Source organism: Diorhabda carinulata, chromosome 3 (genome assembly GCF_026250575.1).
Source record: "Diorhabda carinulata isolate Delta chromosome 3, icDioCari1.1, whole genome shotgun sequence".
In the NCBI taxonomy this organism is placed as follows: domain Eukaryota; kingdom Metazoa; phylum Arthropoda; class Insecta; order Coleoptera; family Chrysomelidae; genus Diorhabda; species Diorhabda carinulata.
The window spans coordinates 3,887,727-3,908,381 of record NC_079462.1 but is presented as its reverse complement, the minus strand read 5'-3'; the positions used below and the strand labels follow the sequence as shown (position 1 = coordinate 3,908,381).

General features: G+C 37.4%; 1 protein-coding gene across 3 annotated transcripts in view; it reads right to left on the bottom strand.

Moving 5' to 3' along the window:
- Positions 1 to 20,655, bottom strand: part of LOC130891817 (D-2-hydroxyglutarate dehydrogenase, mitochondrial) — a 66,347-nt gene that overhangs the window by 12,727 nt on the left and 32,965 nt on the right. For 2 of the 3 annotated variants that reach the window (XM_057796827.1, XM_057796826.1), the window contains exons 2-3: positions 11,582 to 11,775; positions 5,833 to 5,983 (exon numbers count right to left, since the gene is read on the bottom strand). In XM_057796827.1, coding sequence (XP_057652810.1) covers positions 5,833 to 5,983; positions 11,582 to 11,728 — 298 coding nt within the window. In that variant the 5' untranslated portion in view covers positions 11,729 to 11,775. Of the gene's footprint in view, positions 1 to 5,832; positions 5,984 to 11,581; positions 11,776 to 14,263; positions 14,390 to 20,655 lie in introns of those variants that run through there. The other variant, XM_057796828.1, reaches the window with a different exon arrangement.

Below are 20,655 nucleotides of genomic sequence, written 5' to 3'. Positions count from 1 at the left end.
CATGGATGGGATCCTCTAAAATTTCTTCTATGTATCGGTTCGCCGTTAATTCCCTTGCTCAACCGCAAGTTTCAATAAAAACCAGCTCGGTTTTTGCTTCTATTGAAAGGCACGCCAAAACCATCCAGGAATCTTCTCCAATCTTCTTTTATGCAACATTGCGCGATCCTCTGTAGACTTCTATCGCTACCATCCCTGCACACACTGCTTTTGTCTGAGACGGAGCCTCATCATTCTTCAGCCCAATCAACGTGTTAATGGAAAATCGTAGAGGGGCTGGGGTTCATTTGAGACCATCTAATCCTCGCGTTTTTCTGAACTCTTATTGGACTTCGACACCAGTGAGGATCCGATATCTTAGGTAGAGTTATCAGTTTCTGAGTGACGAAGATAAACTCTTGAAACAGCATAATAAATTACGATGTTTATTGTTATAGGAAAACTGAAAAGAGCCATCCAGATTAATCATCGCGATCTGAAGAACGCCTAGACATGGCTTCTACTTCTGTTTTCTGTAATGAAGAAGTGGCAACGGCGGCTTTTTATGAACAAGGCATTGGTAAATTCGTAAAACGATAACAAATCTTCAAATAATGGGTAAAATTTATCAATTAGAGCTTCTTTTAGTAGTTGAAAGGTCTAAGGTAGTTCTAAAACACTTCGTAAGTCAACATTCGAGGGAAGCTAACCCGAGGTTTGAGTCCTGTGGTGTTCTAAGTATGGAAATGGGGGTTTCTACATGTTCTCTATGCCGTGACCCAAACTAAGAACTCAAGGTATCGATAGACTGATACGACCCTAACAAAAGCTGCGGACATTAAGAAATCGAGTCATTACAAGCAAGAAATTGTCCACTGAATCAGTTAAGATACATCACAGTTTGCCTGGGTACGTAAAAATTAGCGCAATGGAGTACTGTTTACCAACAAAGCAAGATTTTTTCTAAGAATCAACCAAGTCGATGAAATATTGCGCAAGATGTCAGCTATGATATGAAGCGAAAACACTTTGGACGCTAGGGGCGGTTTAACAACATACTGTTACATAACAGACATTTTAGAGCCCCATACTCCATTTATAGATCGATGGTAAATGATCTCCAAGACATAGATATCCATACTTTGGATTAACCATCGCAAAGACGTGAAGAAACACTTATGGATCAATTTGAGTCAGTAAGTATCCAACTGGAGGTCTAGTGGTGGTTTATAGGGAAGGGAATGCTGTGAGCGGACGCCCCACAAGTAAATATGTCGATGGTAAATGATCTCCAAGACGTAGCTATCCATACTTTGGATTAACCATCGCAAAGACGTGAAGAAACACTTATGGATCAATTTGAGTCATTAAGTATCCAATTGGAGGTCTAGTGGTGGTTTTAGAGTCGACTGCTTCATGACAGACATATTTGGACCTCATGCTTTATTTATAGGGAAGGGAATGCTGTAAGCGGACGCCCCACAAGTAAATATGTCGATGGTAAATGATCTCCAAGACGTAGCTATCCATACTTTGGATTAACCATCGCAAAGGCGTGAAGAAACACTTATTGATCAATTTGAGACAGTAAGTATCCAACTGGAGGTCTAGTGGTGGTTTATAGGGAAGGGAATGCTGTGAGCGGACGCCCCACAAGTAAATATGTCGATGGTAAATGATCTCCAAGACGTAGCTATCCATACTTTGGATTAACCATCGCAAAGACGTGAACAAACACTTATGGATCAATTTGAGTCAGTAAGTATCCAACTGGAGGTCTAGTGGTGGTTTATAGGGAAGGGAATGCTGTGAGCGGATGCCCCACAAGTAAATATGTCGATGGTAAATGATCTCCAAGACGTAGCTATCCATACTTTGGATTAACCATCGCAAAGGCGTGAAGAAACACTTATTGATCAATTTGAGACAGTAAGTATCCAACTGGAGGTCTAGTGGTGGTTTATAGGGAAGGGAATGCTGTGAGCGGACGCCCCACAAGTAAATATGTCGATGGTAAATGATCTCCAAGACGTAGCTATCCATACTTTGGATTAACCATCGCAAAGACGTGAACAAACACTTATGGATCAATTTGAGACAGTAAGTATACAACTGGAGGTCTAGTGGTGGTTTATAGGGAAGGGAATGCTGTGAGCGGACGCCCCACAAGTAAATATGTCGATGGTAAATGATCTTCAAGACGTAGCTATCCATACTTTGGATTAACCATCGCAAAGGCGTGAAGAAACACTTATGGATCAATTTGAGACAATAAGTATCCACCTGGAGGTGTAGTGGTGGTTTATAGGGAAGGGAATGCTGTGAGCGGACGCCCCACAAGTAAATATGTCGATGGTAAATGATCTCCAAGACGTAGCTATCCATACTTTGGATTAACCATCGCAAAGACGTGAACAAACACTTATGGATCAATTTGAGTCAGTAAGTATCCACCTGGAGGTGTAGTGGTGGTTTATAGGGAAGAGAATGCTGTGAGCGGACGCCCCACAAGTAAATATGTCGATGGTAAATGATCTTCAAGACGTAGCTATCCATACTTTGGATTAACCATCGCAAAGGCGTGAAGAAACACTTATGGATCAATTTGAGACAATAAGTATCCACCTGGAGGTGTAGTGGTGGTTTATAGGGAAGGGAATGCTGTGAGCGGACGCCCCACAAGTAAATATGTCGTTGGTAAATGATCTCCAAGACGTAGCTATCCATACTTTGGATTAACCATCGCAAAGACGTGAACAAACACTTATGGATCAATTTGAGTCAGTAAGTATCCACCTGGAGGTGTAGTGGTGGTTTATAGGGAAGGGAATGCTGTGAGCGGACGCCCCACAAGTAAATATGTCGATGGTAAATGATCTCCAAGACGTAGCTATCCATACTTTGGATTAACCATCGCAAAGGCGTGAAGAAACACTTATTGATCAATTTGAGACAGTAAGTATCCAACTGGAGGTCTAGTGGTGGTTTATAGGGAAGGGAATGCTGTGAGCGGACGCCCCACAAGTAAATATGTCGATGGTAAATGATCTCCAAGACGTAGCTATCCATACTTTGGATTAACCATCGCAAAGACGTGAACAAACACTTATGGATCAATTTGAGACAGTAAGTATACAACTGGAGGTCTAGTGGTGGTTTATAGGGAAGGGAATGCTGTGAGCGGACGCCCCACAAGTAAATATGTCGATGGTAAATGATCTTCAAGACGTAGCTATCCATACTTTGGATTAACCATCGCAAAGGCGTGAAGAAACACTTATGGATCAATTTGAGACAATAAGTATCCACCTGGAGGTGTAGTGGTGGTTTATAGGGAAGGGAATGCTGTGAGCGGACGCCCCACAAGTAAATATGTCGATGGTAAATGATCTCCAAGACGTAGCTATCCATACTTTGGATTAACCATCGCAAAGACGTGAACAAACACTTATGGATCAATTTGAGACAGTAAGTATACAACTGGAGGTCTAGTGGTGGTTTATAGGGAAGGGAATGCTGTGAGCGGACGCCCCACAAGTAAATATGTCGATGGTAAATGATCTTCAAGACGTAGCTATCCATACTTTGGATTAACCATCGCAAAGGCGTGAAGAAACACTTATTGATCAATTTGAGACAGTAAGTATCCAACTGGAGGTCTAGTGGTGGTTTATAGGGAAGGGAATGCTGTGAGCGGACGCCCCACAAGTAAATATGTCGATGGTAAATGATCTCCAAGACGTAGCTATCCATACTTTGGATTAACCATCGCAAAGACGTGAACAAACACTTATGGATCAATTTGAGACAGTAAGTATACAACTGGAGGTCTAGTGGTGGTTTATAGGGAAGGGAATGCTGTGAGCGGACGCCCCACAAGTAAATATGTCGATGGTAAATGATCTTCAAGACGTAGCTATCCATACTTTGGATTAACCATCGCAAAGGCGTGAAGAAACACTTATGGATCAATTTGAGACAATAAGTATCCACCTGGAGGTGTAGTGGTGGTTTATAGGGAAGGGAATGCTGTGAGCGGACGCCCCACAAGTAAATATGTCGATGGTAAATGATCTCCAAGACGTAGCTATCCATACTTTGGATTAACCATCGCAAAGACGTGAACAAACACTTATGGATCAATTTGAGTCAGTAAGTATCCACCTGGAGGTGTAGTGGTGGTTTATAGGGAAGAGAATGCTGTGAGCGGACGCCCCACAAGTAAATATGTCGATGGTAAATGATCTTCAAGACGTAGCTATCCATACTTTGGATTAACCATCGCAAAGGCGTGAAGAAACACTTATGGATCAATTTGAGACAATAAGTATCCACCTGGAGGTGTAGTGGTGGTTTATAGGGAAGGGAATGCTGTGAGCGGACGCCCCACAAGTAAATATGTCGATGGTAAATGATCTCCAAGACGTAGCTATCCATACTTTGGATTAACCATCGCAAAGACGTGAACAAACACTTATGGATCAATTTGAGTCAGTAAGTATCCACCTGGAGGTGTAGTGGTGGTTTATAGGGAAGGGAATGCTGTGAGCGGACGCCCCACAAGTAAATATGTCGATGGTAAATGATCTCCAAGACGTAGCTATCCATACTTTGGATTAACCATCGCAAAGACGTGAACAAACACTTATGGATCAATTTGAGACAGTAAGTATCCACCTGGAGGTGTAGTGGTGGTTTATAGGGAAGGGAATGCTGTGAGCGGACGCCCCACAAGTAAATATGTCGATGGTAAATGATCTCCAAGACGTAGCTATCCATACTTTGGATTAACCATCGCAAAGACGTGAAGAAACACTTATGGATCAATTTGAGTCAGTAAGTATCCAACTGGAGGTCTAGTGGTGGTTTATAGGGAAGGGAATGCTGTGAGCGGACGCCCCACAAGTAAATATGTCGATGGTAAATGATCTCCAAGACGTAGCTATCCATACTTTGGATTAACCATCGCAAAGACGTGAACAAACACTTATGGATCAATTTGAGTCAGTAAGTATCCAACTGGAGGTCTAGTGGTGGTTTATAGGGAAGGGAATGCTGTAAGCGGACGCCCCACAAGTAAATATGTCGATGGTAAATGATCTCCAAGACGTAGCTATCCATACTTTGGATTAACCATCGCAAAGACGTGAACAAACACTTATGGATCAATTTGAGTCAGTAAGTATCCAACTGGAGGTCTAGTGGTGGTTTATAGGGAAGGGAATGCTGTGAGCGGATGCCCCACAAGTAAATATGTCGATGGTAAATGATCTCCAAGACGTAGCTATCCATACTTTGGATTAACCATCGCAAAGGCGTGAAGAAACACTTATGGATCAATTTGAGACAGTAAGTATCCACCTGGAGGTGTAGTGGTGGTTTATAGGGAAGGGAATGCTGTGAGCGGACGCCCCACAAGTAAATATGTCGATGCTGAATTATCTTTAAGATGTAGATATCCATACTTTGGATTAACTACTGCGAAGGCGTGAACCATTTTGAGTCAGTACGTTGGAGCTTTACAGCATCCATTAGAGGTCTAGATATAAGCCGAAATATGGTATCGAATGTTGCAATTTGATTTAGAGTGTGCTGAAAAGATGTGCAGCAATAATTCAAGCAAAGGAATTGGAAAGAAAATACGAATCGTCTTGAAACGAACAGTCGAATCGCGAGTAATGGATATAAATTAGTTGTGTATTCAAAATATAAAATAGTGAAGTGAAAATATATTAGAGGTATGTAAATGGTAGAAAAAAAACATGAAAATAGGAAAAATCAAAAGTTATAAAACCATTTTTGAATCAGTATGAGTCCCTAACCTAATTATTGTTATATGATGTGTTGTCGTACCTCTAACAGATCGAATCCAGTCAATGTTGAAACCTTGACATTCATCCGTATCTGTAATAACGCGATTTGGTCCAAGTAAATCCTTGAAGTATTTCAAGTGATGGTGATCTAAGTTGGCGTATTGACCTCTTTTCACATAAGGATATCGGTCCTGCAATAAGACAGTCAATCGTTTTGGTTTTGTGACAATTTCAATTAAAGAACGAGTTCAATTAAAAATGATTTTTACTCAAAAGTCTATAATAAAAGTCTGAGAAAAAGATTTATTCACTTTTTTATGAAGTGAAGTAATGAGTGAAAGTTTTTTTTAAGAAAAAGTCGAAATAAAAAATTTTATTTTGGTTTGGATATACTGAAAAATAAGCTATAAAAGGAATAAAGGCAGATTGGTGGGTGGTTAGCTAGTTAATGATTTTCGTTATAGAAATATACGAAGGGCGGCTAAATAAGCACCTTTAGTATAATATTTTGGTTGATTTATTCATTCAGTCCGATAAGAAGCAATTGATCGAAAAAAATTTGGTAAGTAAAAGGTGGTTCAGCCATAATGCACGATGTTAATTATGGATCGCATCTTAACGTCAAGTTTTTTGCCCAAATTATTCATGTACTGACTAAACAATTATGTATGTGGAAGCTATGGGCGCGTTAGGAGCCACGTTTGCTCAATTTGGACTTTATTGGTGAGGTTTAAGAAAAACGAGTCGGATTATTTGGGTCGATTTATAACTGTAGATGAATCCTGGATCCACCTCTGCATTCCTAAATAAAAAAAAACATTCAAGACAATAGATTGCGAGGAGCAAACCTGCTTCGAAAAAGGCAAAGACAGTTTCATGGGCTAGAAAAGTTATGATAGATCAGGGTCGATAATATTAAGATAGTAGAACCCACTGCCAAAGGAGGAGAATATGATAAAAATTAAAGGAAAAATAATTTACGGGCGATCTTTGGTTGAGAAAAGGGGGGGAGTTTTTAAAGATAAAAAACGGTTTATCTGGATTTCTGGCAAAACTACCCAGTCTTACCCATGTAGGAGTCCCTAGACTTGAACGACAGGGCTTAGCTTGGGCCAACGCTGGGACTTAGCAAACCAATAATGGTCAAATACTGGTTGAAGTCTGGGTAACTTAGCCTCGGCCATCTCATAGTGACCCAAGCCGAGCTGAACTCTGGGTAATCCGACCTCGGCCATCTTATAGTCGGCCAGGCTTGACAGAACTGTGAATAACGTTAATAATAAATAAAGTTTTGTTCTAATATCTTATCCATACAGAAAAAGTAATAATTTTTTATAAATAAAATGCTTTTATGCATAAAAGACAATAAAAAATAGAATAATAAAAAAAGTATCACTTCTTTATTTGTCTATTTTTACAAGCAACCAGCTTGGCCCAGGGATACAGACCAGTCTTGGGTTTATCTAGGCTACCATGCCTGGTCCAGACTTGCAAACCAAGCGTGGGACATTGTTATCATCCCAGAGTCCCACCAAGTCTGGGCCAAAAACGGCTTCCAAGCTAGGGTACATTTTTGCCCAAATCTGGGCCTAAAGTGGGCTCATCGTAAAATCCTATATGGGTATGAAAAAAATTCAGAAAAGTTATGGCTAATAAGCAGATCTACAACTTTTGTATTCAAAATTTTTTCATATAACCTCAAAATTTATATGGAAAATTGAAAAAATCGAGTTTTTCGTTTTTAATTTTTTTGTTTTTTAAAATTTCAGACTCTAATTCTTTGTGTTACATTTCACATTTTTCGCGTAATTAGAGTAGAAAAATTTAATTAATACGTAATGTTTAAAAAATATTTCGGATGCGAATTCTTTCCTCTTATTTTTTGTTTTTTCTGAGAAAGTTTACCACGGCCATCGTAATATTTTTTTACACCATCAGGAAATAGAGATTCCATCGGATCAAAGTCTCAATGAATTTTTGGAAAAAGCTGATATTTTCACGGGAGTATTTTCGTTGGAAAATTAGGACGCTTTTTCGATATTATCTCAAAATAACGTGAAAAAAATAAATATTTTAAATAAAACAAATTACAGTATATACGAGACATAAAAAGGTAACTTTTCACAAAATTTCGTGAAAAAAAAAATGTTTTTTGTAAAAGATAAAAATAAAAAACCAAAAATTAGGTTCCTTCATTTTTTCTTATCAATTTTGAGGTTATGTGAAAAAAGTAAAAATATAGAAGTTGTAGATCTTCTTATTACCTACAACTTTGCCATTTGACTTTTTTCCATAAGACTGGTAGATTTGCCGGAAAAACCCTTAAAAACTCACCCCCCTCAGATCGCCCGTAAATTATTTTTCCTTCCATTTTTATTATATTTTCCTCCTTTTCCAATGGGTTTCATCCTACTATTTAAAGGTCTACGAAGGCCGTCTTTTGGAATAATAATGGGATCGTGCTAATGAACTATCTTCAAAAAGGCAACTGCATTTCACAAGAATTACATTTCAAATTAGTTTATCACCCACCATATTCATCATATCTTCGCTCCGAGTGAATCTTCCCTGTTTCATAACCTCAAAGTTTGACGAAGACGTCTATTTTGTGAAGAAAGACTATTATTTAAGAGAGTATAAAATATTAGAGCATCCCTGAATACCATGTTCGTATCTTGGCTCTGTGGTTGTAGTTGTAATGCAGCGAGGGCTGTATTGACCAGCGCACATGGCAAAACTATGACCATACAGTACTACAGGACTTCCTGGTGCAATAAGTACGACGTGGCGTTCAGTATAAACGTCCAGATCATGTAGGACAACGCAACACCACATAAAGTGGGGTGCGACGAAGAATTATTTGCTTCTTTTGAAGAAGAAGATGAAGAAAATCTCACAAGGAAACGTTATCTATAATTTCTACGAACAGAAGTTACACCAATTCTTGCCAATTGTTTTCAACAGTGTGTACTGGGATGTGGATTGGAAGATGAAGACCAATAAAGTAGCCCTTAAGATTTCCAAATCTAACATCCTTAGATTATTTTCTATATGGTTATTTGAATTTAAAGATTTATGTGAATGAACGGAAGAATCTACGGAAGTTGCATTAGAAAGGGAGTTGATGAAATGACTCCGGATCTGGTTTTCACGAATGTCGTAAGTTCAAACCGACGACGAGCAGAACTAAATAGGATTTTTAACTAATTCTGCCAATTCACGTTAATCGTAATAGTCTTGGTTACCACTCGTCCCACGATTATCAATAATCCAGAATCCGATTATGTACTTTCGATGCGGCGTTGTCTAATTTCGCCTTTTTTTCGAAAAAATATTTAATAAATTCTTAAATAAAATTTTAATTCATTCAATGATGAAATTCTAAATAGAAGCTACTAACTGAATTATATTGATTTACCTTCTGAATAATTTATGGAATTTATATGTACGAGGAGTGTTCTAAAAAAAATTTCACGATGACGTCTCAAAACGGTCGTTTGAGCACAATTTTCTCAACTTTTTTAATGTTATCGTCGTGCTGCAAACTTTCTGTATTGTATCGTTCCAAACAGTTTTCTGAATATATTTTCGGATTTCTGCAGAAAATAGAGGATAATTCCCAATTCTCAAAAAAACCCAAGCCATAGACTTCAACCATCCCAGAAGATTTCTACTATGTCATTTCCACTTAAGGCTTTGTTCTTTGTTTTTCGCATTAACTGGATGTTCGATCTGACTCTGAACAAAGTATGGAGGCGAGTCTGTCTCATGAAGGAGCTAGGAGGAAAATTCGGATCAACCCATCCTCTTACCACACTTCATACGTATAAAATCTACAACCGTCCCATAATCGTTTATAGAGCAAACACCAACTACACTCTATCTAATCATCCCTTGTCTTGCGGAAAGTCTGTTTACAGATACTACGAATACATGTGCCAATTCAGCCCCAGTAATACTATTTCTCTGGCTGTATCACTATTTTTTCCTAAAAACCCATGAGGAAACTTCCCTAGCCCCCATTCGACTGCTAGCGAGGGCCTATGAAGACCACCCAGAGTATTGGATTTCTGGATAATTCCTCAATCGCCATTAGGTGAAACATAAATCTGAACTCGTCGATTTTGCAGGTTTTTGTTCTTCTGAAAGGGTTTTGAAGTAATTTTTGCAAATTTTTGATATTCAGTTCTTCTGGTATGATCCATTTCCAAGAATAGTTGAGCTCAGTGCAACGTCGGGTTCCTGGTTCGAGGAGCATAGAAGTATGTTAAGTTTGGCCAATGAGGACTAGTATGCAACTGCAAAAAAGAAGCTCTTGCAAGAAGATAGTGCAGCTTCGTCAGAAACAGTGGCTGATTGGTACAATTCTGCAAAGTCATCACAAAGCAGTATCTGAATTACCAGAGTGAAAGGGGACATATTGAACGACCAGGTACTGCGGTGCAGATAGATAAGGCTAAATTTGGTAGGCACAACTTCCATATGATGATCGAGATAGAGAAATCTTGATCTCACTTATCATAAAACATGTGGAAGAACTTGTTATAGAACAATACTTCTATAAACTGTGAGATTCTAAATAAAAATCATTTTTTTTAGGTTAGGTTAGGCTCGTTCTAGGTATTGTTTCAATCTCTCTGAATTATTTCAAACAATTTCTTTTCAAATTATACGTCGCCCATCCTATTGTTATACAGCTGTAGATTCCCAATGAATAGTTGCGTATTAGTCTCTTTTTGGGGTATGGTGCGAGGTATATCAGTCGGCGTTGTGCTATAACAATGAAAAAGTTTCCATTGTGCCGATTTATATAAAAAATATGCGCTGCCATTGCAAATTCCTTTGACAATCGCTATTATAAATGTCTAAATTTTTTGGCGACTGCGTAAAAAAGTGGATTTGAATATTTTTCTAAAAACCCTCGTATTTTTTAAACTATAAAAAACAATTTTTGTATAATGTCATTCATATCTTCATACATATACTTAAAACTGGTTATTTAGATCAAAATATAAATATATACGAAGATTGCTAAGAAATAAGTTATACGAGGGTTGCTACTTAAGTTTAAAGATCAACAAATAAAAACAAATATTTCTAATTGGATTTGGCTTTATTAATTTTCAAAATATTAAGCGCGGTGTTATAGACGTGTTTTGAAGCACCGCGATTAAAATTTTTCAGCATTTCTTCCCACCAATCGACGCGAGCTTTTTTTGAACGATTGTCAAATTATCGGTATCGGTATCCAACGCGAATAAATTTTTTTTACTACCAAATGTTCATGCAATATCGAATGTATGGGAGTGGAATTAACGCCTAAGTACGCCTCAATCTCACTGTATGTCACATGACGATCTTGCATTATCAGTTTACGTATAGACGATTTTGGACGACCTGGTGCTTCCAAGTCTAAGCAAGTTGAATCATATTCTCGTATTTACATCCACTTCTGAACATATTTCAATATTTTCTTTAGAAAAACATCAAATCAGTGTTCTATTAAATGTAATTTCTCAATGTTTCAAAATTTTCACAATAATTTTCTATGGAACGTGGAAATATTTCCGTAGTAACGACTGAACGCCGACTGACTCGATCAGTGCAGAACTAAACGGAAGCGTTGAATACTTTCTGAATAACCATCGTATATGCAGTTATCACGCGATACATTCAACTGTTTTATAATAGAAATTCAAAAATATTTTCAATCACTTTACGATATATAAATTTATGTTTAAATCTGGCATCACTGTAAAAGATAATATTGCTCGTGATCTGTATCCTACCTTAGTTAACTGCGGTAGCGTGCCTGCGCTGGCGAGTTGTCTGGAAAACTGGAAGGGCCGCTCTAGCGAGGGTCTCGCTGGGAAAGGGCGCCTCCCCGGGGATTGGGAGAGCGGCCCGATCAACTGTCGGACTCCCTTGAGAAACATGTGGCGCTGTTAGACGGAAAAGGGGAATTTTGAATTATTCCACGAATCTGGAAAACGTTAACTTTATTAGTTTTGCGTTGAGACTTTAGTTTTTTTTAACAATATATGTGTCAGATAACCCTCAGGATAATATTCACGTAACTTCTTTACTGTTTCTTTGATTGTATTAACCTAAATTCTTATTGTCTATGTTTATTTAATATCGAAAAGGCACTCTCAGTAGCCATTAGGTTTGATTTGTTTTGTTGCCTTTATTTATGCCATAAATCATGTAAAGAAGATCATGTTTTGTAAACATGTGTCAGCATTTATTTTACTATAGAAATTGGGTTGTTTTAAACACTCTTCAATGAATCTAGTTCATTTAATGACTATTGTTAATTCAATCGTTTGATATTAATTGAGTTCATTAATTCGTAAAACTATGTTTTTGTGTTAATAAAGTTTTTAAAAATAAATTTTTAAAAGTTAAATTTATAACTGGCGCAGTCGTAGTAGGATTGCGATACAGAAGCGCGAATATCTACGTTTTCTTCGAGGAACAGGAAGACTTTTAAGAAATCAGAAAATTGAGGAAAAGAATATGAATTTGAAGAAAGAAGATGAGCAGGTTCTGAAAAATACCCCCGGTATTTTTCATTATTAGAGATGAAGGCAAACCCTTGATGAAAATACAGGACCTAGTCCTAACGTAAGAAGACGAAGAGATGAAGGAGTTACACGAAGAAAAATCTAGAATATTCTAAAAATTAATACGCAACAAAATCAAAACAAAAAACAATTAATTAATAAATAATTAATAGAGTTTATTCATTTGTAAATTATGTATTTGTGTTAATAAAATTTTTAAAAAGAAATTTGCGAAACTTAAATTTATAACTGGCGCAGTCGTAATAGGATTCGTGCGGTCGCGAATTTTATGCATTGCGCGGTGAAAAACTACATATTTTAATACAGCAGTTCGAATATCTACGTTTTCTTCGAGGCACAGAAACAGATCGCTGAGGACTTTAAAGAAATTCAAACAAAAATATGAGGAATATCACATAAACAAGTAGCAAAAAATATAGGAGATACCAAACTGACAAGAACTACATTTTTTTATGACACAAAAACGGGGATTCCCAGAGCTTTGTTTGCATTCAAACGTCGTCTGTTTCCTCATTTTGTTTTGCCTGCAGGAATGTAGCTTCGTAGACACTCTTTTGGTTTCAGTACGCCCCTCCTTTAGTTCACTCGTGGTTTTCCCAATTTTTGAAAAGCAATGTCTAGCTTTCGGATTTCTAAGGATATCTAAGTTGTCTCCTCGTTTTAATTTCGTTTTCATGACGTCTGTGGGTTGTGCGGTCACTTCTTAGGGTGCCGGTGCAATATTTATCATTTTCCAGCTTGTAGCTAAATCAACACTGTTGTAAAAGTCGTCGAAGTATCGTTGATCTAACTTTTCTTCAACTACTTTGGTTGTATGTCCAGTTCCGCCATATTCATCTGATGAACCTTCATACACGCGGAATTTCAGCACCAATCCATCAGATTCTGTAAGCATATAAAGCTTTATTGTTTTTATTTGTTTGAACTGTAAAACCCCTCGCCATAGCACCATAGTTTGGTCTGAGGACAATTCTTTTCTTGGGTGATAGAGACTATTCATCTTTGCATTAAAAAAGTCGACCGCAGATCTTATTTTGCATAAGCGATGAAAAGAAATCTATTTCTTGACATATGCTTTCGGAAAATGGGTATATTGAAGAGCGGGTCCGTTTTCCAGAAGTCATGTATTCCTTTAAGTTGAATAGTACCTGCATGATAGAGCAGACCTGAAAATTTTCAATTCTGGAGCCGTAAGATGCTTCCAATTTGTCATACGTGACTCTGCAGACGTGAATAGTTTTAATGAACCTGTTTTTGTCCACTGGACAGTCTGAGCTGGACCGTTATTTACAGGCGAAGCCGATCGATTTCCTGAAAACTGGTCACCATCATGTCCATCTTCATCCGAATCACTTTCTGCCTCTGATTCGTAGAGATTCAGACTCCGACAAATATCCGTCTATCTATCTTCTAAACACTGCAATAGTTCTTCAACTGTGAGTATTTTCGAACAATCAACCTTTTTTTATGCAGTCCAGAAGACCCAGGCCGGGTATAATCACACTAAAATTCACTATAGATTAAACACTGCACCTTACAACTAAACGAATACACAACTAGGATTTTCTTTCTGTATGGAAATACCTAAAATCGTATTTCGGTGAAGTTTGTTGGGAAAAGATTCTTTATAATGACATAAAATAAAATTTTTAGCCTTTTGCATTATAAATTTACTTACTTATTTACTCTCTCTCGTATATAAAAATTGACTGTAGTGTATAAAATATTTCTAAATTTTGTAATATTGTCATTATTAATTTGAGATTAGAAAACATTTTTTAATGAGTTTTCGAAGTAAATCAGCAAATGAAAGTGACGCAAGTTTTTTTAAAATTAATATCTAGTTAAAAACCACATTTAATAAAATATTTTTCGATGGAATACCTTTTAGTTAATATAAATTAACTGCCAGTCACTCATAAAACACACAAAAAGTGAAAATAACCATTATTTTGCTTATTATCCGAAATAATCCACGAAGGTCGAACTGATTACACATATCAGTCAACTTGAATCTAGAGTAAATGATAAGTGACATATAAATAGATATTTGATTTTTTTTCCACATTTATACGGATGTATTTATTACTAAAAATGAGAATATACGGGCCTTGTCTTAGTGAAGTTGAACCAACTACCCAAAATTTAGATATACACTACCCGTCAAAAGTTTTTACCTACCCCATAATCCATTCGTTAAATTTCAAAATAATCAGTGATTTTTTAAGAGGTATAGGATTTGATTATGCAAAAAACCACAAAAAATTTGAAAAAACTGATGAAATTGTTATTGGAATCGATAGAACGAACAGTATAATTTAATGGTTGAAGATGATTTCATACAAATGATGGTCGCGGCTCCGTTTTAGATAGCCCATGCACAAGGTCGAATTTTGTCACACTCTCTTCAAAATATCGGACTATATTTCACGAATAAATGTTTCAATATTGTCTTCCAGTGCGTCAATCGTTTCTGGTTTATCCCTGTAGACATTAGAATTAACATGGTCCACCAAGAAATAGTCCAAAGGAGTTAAATCACACGATCTAGGCGGCCAATTGACGGGCCCCGAACGTCAGATGAAGGCGGATCTCAATTTGGCCAATGCCGTGCCGTGTGGCACCGGCTTGTTGAAACCACATGTCCAATTCTTCCATTTTGGACAAAAAAAATCGTCAATCATCACACAGTAGCGCTTGCCATTCACTATAACGTTCTGGCCATTGTCGCTTTTGAAGAAGTACGGCCAGCTCATAATCCACACCAAACAGAAACTTTTTCGGGATATATTGGTAGCTCTTGCAATGCTGCTGGCTGGTCTTCAGTCCACATGCGGCAATTTTGTTTTTTGACGTATCCATTCAATCAGAAAGAAACTGAATACAATTTTTCGATAAAAGAGTGGATCAACTGTGCCAGCGTCCAATCACCAAATGTTAGACGTTGTGGGAGATCGTGTGGCTTCAATTCTTGCACCAGCTTTATCTTATAAGGTTTTCCACCCAAATCCTTTCGCAAAATTGTCCACTTAGTGCAGTAACAGAGGCCCAATTGCTGCGAACGGCGACGAATCGACATTTTAAGGTCATCAGTAACCGGCTGATTTGTTCATTATTCTTTAATTGTGAATAATTTCTTCGATGTTTATGATTGTAGTTTAGTCCCAGTTAGCCTGTATGAAAATGAAGTCTAGTGTCGGCGCTTAACTCTACTCAGACTCAACCAACTCACTCATATTATATCTTAAATGAAAGTGCTTGATTTATTGAGTATTCTTAGACAAAAATATATTTTTGATTTCTCCAAACTCAATTGATATATAAAAACACGACTGGGCTTTTTATACATATACATTATACAGAGGGAGTTTCATAAGTAATCGGTAGTTTTTTATGATTATTGATATGACACTTTACCCATCACGTAACAACCCCCTCAAAACACATTGACCTACTTCCAAATGTAGGCCAGGAGGGTTGATTTAATTACGACTAGACGAACAAGATTTTTGACGAGGAAATTGGTCACATTTGAACGAGGGTTGGGGTTGGTTGAATGTAAGGGTTCGACGTACGGGGTAGATCACGAAAATAACACTATACTTCAATTGAAACTTAACAATTATTATTTATTTGGGTAATAATCATAACGAAATAGTTCAGAGGTGTATATGGAAGTCGAAGATATGACGTGTTATCGGAAAGTCAAAAATTTTGCCATTTTGCCCTGTTTATAGCGACTAATGCTCCTGGACAGATCGTATACAAGGGTGTTCAGTGTCGCATTGCCTCCCTCAGCAAACAACTGGACTAGAATTACTATTAATGATGATTTGGTAAGACGTGCGCTGGGGAGACGTTTGCTAAGATATGGGGGAAAATGGATATTGAAAACTAGATGTTTCGGCGGAATATAGGAAGTCTGAAGATAACTTGCACGTCAGTGAATCACAGGTGATCAAATGCGCGGACGAATCTTGCTGTTCCCGCTCGAGGAATGTACGGAAATCTGTCTTTCCATATACTTTCCCACCGCCACCCTGCCCAATTTTTCAAACTACAAGCAAGCTCGTGGTACCTAGTTAGCTAGATAAAGTATCATGCTAGTTTTCACCACTTCTTGTGAGGTTTTCCGTTAATTTGGACCTCTAGAAAGGTTTAAGTAGATGCCTTAAAATCGGTACAATATGACCTCAAGAACTTGCACAGTCGTTTCGTGCATGGCAAGACTGCCCAAGACCATCGTGGAAGAGTACGGTCACAATGATTAGCTGCCATAAGCTTTCAAACATCGCCTGAGGATGCAGGTTGGTTCGATGAAGATGAAGCAATAATTTCGGAACCATCTTCGTCTGCTAGTGACGAAGATTTTGAGTGGCTGACAAACCTATAGACAGAGGAGCAGTAACAATAATGGAATCGCTCTTTAGAAACCTATTTGAAACCTGGTTAAAATATTTCTCTATATAAAATAATTATAATTATTTTTTTTTGTAAAGATGGGGGGTTAAAAATTACGTATTTTTATAAATAATTTTTGCTTGTGTGAACATCTTAATCCAATACGAACCAGAATAAAAATCTAATCGTGAGTAGAGCAGTCCAAGGCACAAGGGAGGATCTAGGGTCTTGACAAAGGGGGGGTCGTTAGTATTAGGACGAGTCCTTCTCCAAAGATATGGCATTTTAAGCCTTTAACCCACAAAATATCAATTAATTGCGTTGTTTTACGCAATTTTCACCTTAAACCTCAATTCCTCATTGACTTTGAAACAAAAAAAACAAGTAAATTAAACAGGATTTCGGGGGGTCGCGCTTGCCAAGGCATTCCTGATGAGGACCATGTAAAGTAATCCTAATTAGGAGCATATGAGGGAATCCGGATAAGGATCTTATGAGGCAATCCTGATCAAGATCATGTAAGGTAATTCTGAAAAGGACCATATAAGATAAACTTCATTACTGATATGCGTTGCGTTCTCATCAGGTCCTTGTCAGGTTATTTATACCTTACCAGGTTTCGGAATTACTTGATAAGGTCCTTATCGGGTCCTCACAAAAAGATTTAAGTCGGTCTTAGAAATACCAAATGGGTTTAAGTGGTGGTAAGTATAGGGGTTAAATAATGGTGACCTAACCTTAAAATTTCACAAAAGTTTTTTATCTGTGAGTTGATTTAAAATTTTCGAATGTTAAAACTAAAAAAATAAAATAAAAACATCAAAAATGAACGAAAATATTTTTGCTTTTACCAAAATCACCCTATAAAGTATCGTTTCCCCTTTTTATCTTGCCCTTCTCAGCAAGGTTGTATGAGCGTGGGGTGATATTTACGAGGGAAGTTTCGGGGACGCTTGGAGTGGTGATTTGACGTTTTACTGCAGTTGTAAAATTGGAGAGGGTAGTTGTGAATTGGTTTTTGGATGCCGTAGTATACAAATTTCTATAGCTCTGTTGATATGCTTTAAAATTTTATTGCCACTTTGTTAAGGAACAGATAAAATAATGAGGATAACGTATTAAATTCTGAAAGGAAAATTTTCAATTTATCGTTAAGAAAACATAATTATTACTAATAGCTACAATCTGAATAATGGAAACTTTACAAATTATTCAGACCGGTTGGGAAATTTGTTTGTAATGTAAATTAGACAGTTACGTGGATTGCTACTTTTCCTATTATTCGTACCAAAAGGAAAATAGCAAAACGTCTTTTAAAAAACAGAAATTCAATATTTAAAAAGCGATTTTTAGTCTTTCTGTACTTTAATTATCAAAAAAGGAATGGAAATATCATTTTTTTTTCTAAATCTAAAGGTATTTCAAAGTTTTTTCTTCATTTGGGGATTCCGCTGAGTTTTTTTATGAATGGGAAAGTCGGGACAATAAAACCATTAGCGCTTTTGTTTCTTGTAACTTCTTCTTCTTCCGTGTATTAGTCGTAATTGCCTGTTTTGTCTTCGACTTCTTTGCCTTCTATCCTGCTTCAAGGTTGTCGCTCCACCTTTTTCTGTGTCGGCCGGTACTCCTTAGACCCAATGGGGATTTATCGCGCGCTATCTTGACCAGTCTGTTGTTATCCATTCGACTTATGTGCTCATTCCATTCTTTCTTTCTTCTCATCTATTTTGCACCTTCTTCTGATACTCTCACTTCTTTCCCTGTCCAGTAGGGTTTTCCTGGCTATCCTGCGTAGCATTTTCACAAAAATCCAGGATCTTTTGTTTCAAAGTTAAATAAATACGGGCACTGCACTTTGATAGAAGGTGTCGTAATTGGTTAAGAAACAATTTTCCGAATCGATGGATCGGTAGAGCTGCAGAAGCTCCGATTTATTGGCCTCTTCGGTCATGCGAATTTAATCCCTTGGATTACACATTTTGGTCATATCTTTAAGAAATAGTTTTTACTAAAGAGGTAAATTCACCTCAAGATTTGAATGTCACTTCAATGAACTCCCAACCGTTTAGAAGATTAATGGATTATTTAGAAAAAAGGATGGACTTACTTACTTCAATTGAATTCTATTTTATGTTATTATATTAAAAGAAAATACTAAAAGAAATCGTAGTCAGACACAAGCATTTGTTGAAAGGGTTGACATCGTATATCTACCAGAGACTTAAATGATCGAGACTGGGAGCTATGGAAATGTTTTACAGAGCAATCTTTCGTTATAAAAGTTTTTGAAGTTGTTTATACCTTTGAATGTAACCTAACTTCAACTGATGCGACAGTTATTGGAAGCCTCAAACGGTACTACAGAATATAATTGCTACATAAGGAATGATTACTGCTCGGGCGATAAGATATCGTCGAGGAAATCACACTAAAGGAAGCTTGGAATAAGCTTTAGCACCTGAAGAGCTTTCGATTGAATTTATGTCAGAACTATTTGAACTTATGAACCAACCTTCAGGGTTTAAAGATTGTGATAATGAAAGGCTGACGATTATAACAATGAGCTCGTTAATGATGGCGATCAAAATTGTCACTTCTTATAGATCGGAATGTTAGTTAGTTAGAGCAGCAAGAGGAATAAGACGCAGAAAGAAAAATCTATTTGGGAACACACCTAATCCTGGAGGAGGTGGAGAATAATATTTATTCTTTTTCTAGGTTAGAGTTCTTGATCCGTGATAAACACTTGGACTATAGCTCGAGAATGAAGAGTATCGGCGACGACGACGATCAAGGTCACTCCCCGCCACAAAGTCGTCATGTTTTTAATAACATCGCGTAGCCAGTTTTTGGTTTTTTCGTTACAGCAAATTAAATATAAAGCTTATCAAACACGGTTCTTTAGAATTGGATTAGAACCGATTTTGACGGTCCGTCAATATCTCTTTTGTTAACCAACCAATCTTGACGATCATCTGCTTGTTTTGTGTCCAAAGTTACCAATGGGTAACGTCCGGGAACCGCGTCCGAAGCATCCAAAGGCACAACAGTCAGCTGGGAAGGTTAAGGATTCAGTATTTTGAGATGTGCACGGAATATTCTTCATCGACTATCTCCAAAAAGGAGAGACAATCAATAGCGAATACTACATAGAGTTGTTGGATCATTTTAATGTAAAAATCAAGAAAAAACGGCCTCATATGTCGTGGAGAAAACCATTGTTTCAATAAAACAATGCATCGATTTACAAATCGATGGTTAAATTGAACGAATTACATTTCGAATCGCTTCCTCATCCACCGTACGGTCCGGATCTGGCTTCCAATGACTACTGGCTATTCGCTGATCTCAAAAAAATGCTCGCGTATCAGAAATGAAGACAAAAGACAAATCCTTCTACAAGCACAGCATCGAGAAGTTAGAGAAGCGTGGGAATGATTATATTGCTCTTGGAGCAAGCTGTTTCAGCAGGCACACTGCTGTATTGCTTCCATTTTTGGCCAAGATAAATGTTTCAAGTGTCTCTGAACACCTCAAGTAGCACTCGTTCTGATTGTTGCCATATCTCAAAACAATCCTCGTAGATCCATCATATTGTTTAACCCAGATAATTTCCATGTAATAAATATTTCGGCATCGATCGTTACTAGACGTAAAAAAATATCTCGATATCAAATTCCCGTCAGCCATTTCTGATTATGGTACACACATATTAAATTCGACGTCATATCGCCGTATATACTGTATGCAAATATGATTAATGATACCCCATGGGGTCTCCGCTCCACCATATGTCACAATCACAGACGTACGATCAATTTTACCGTTTACCGTGGAACGGGTAATAGCGTGTCAGATGCAAATAAACCTGATCG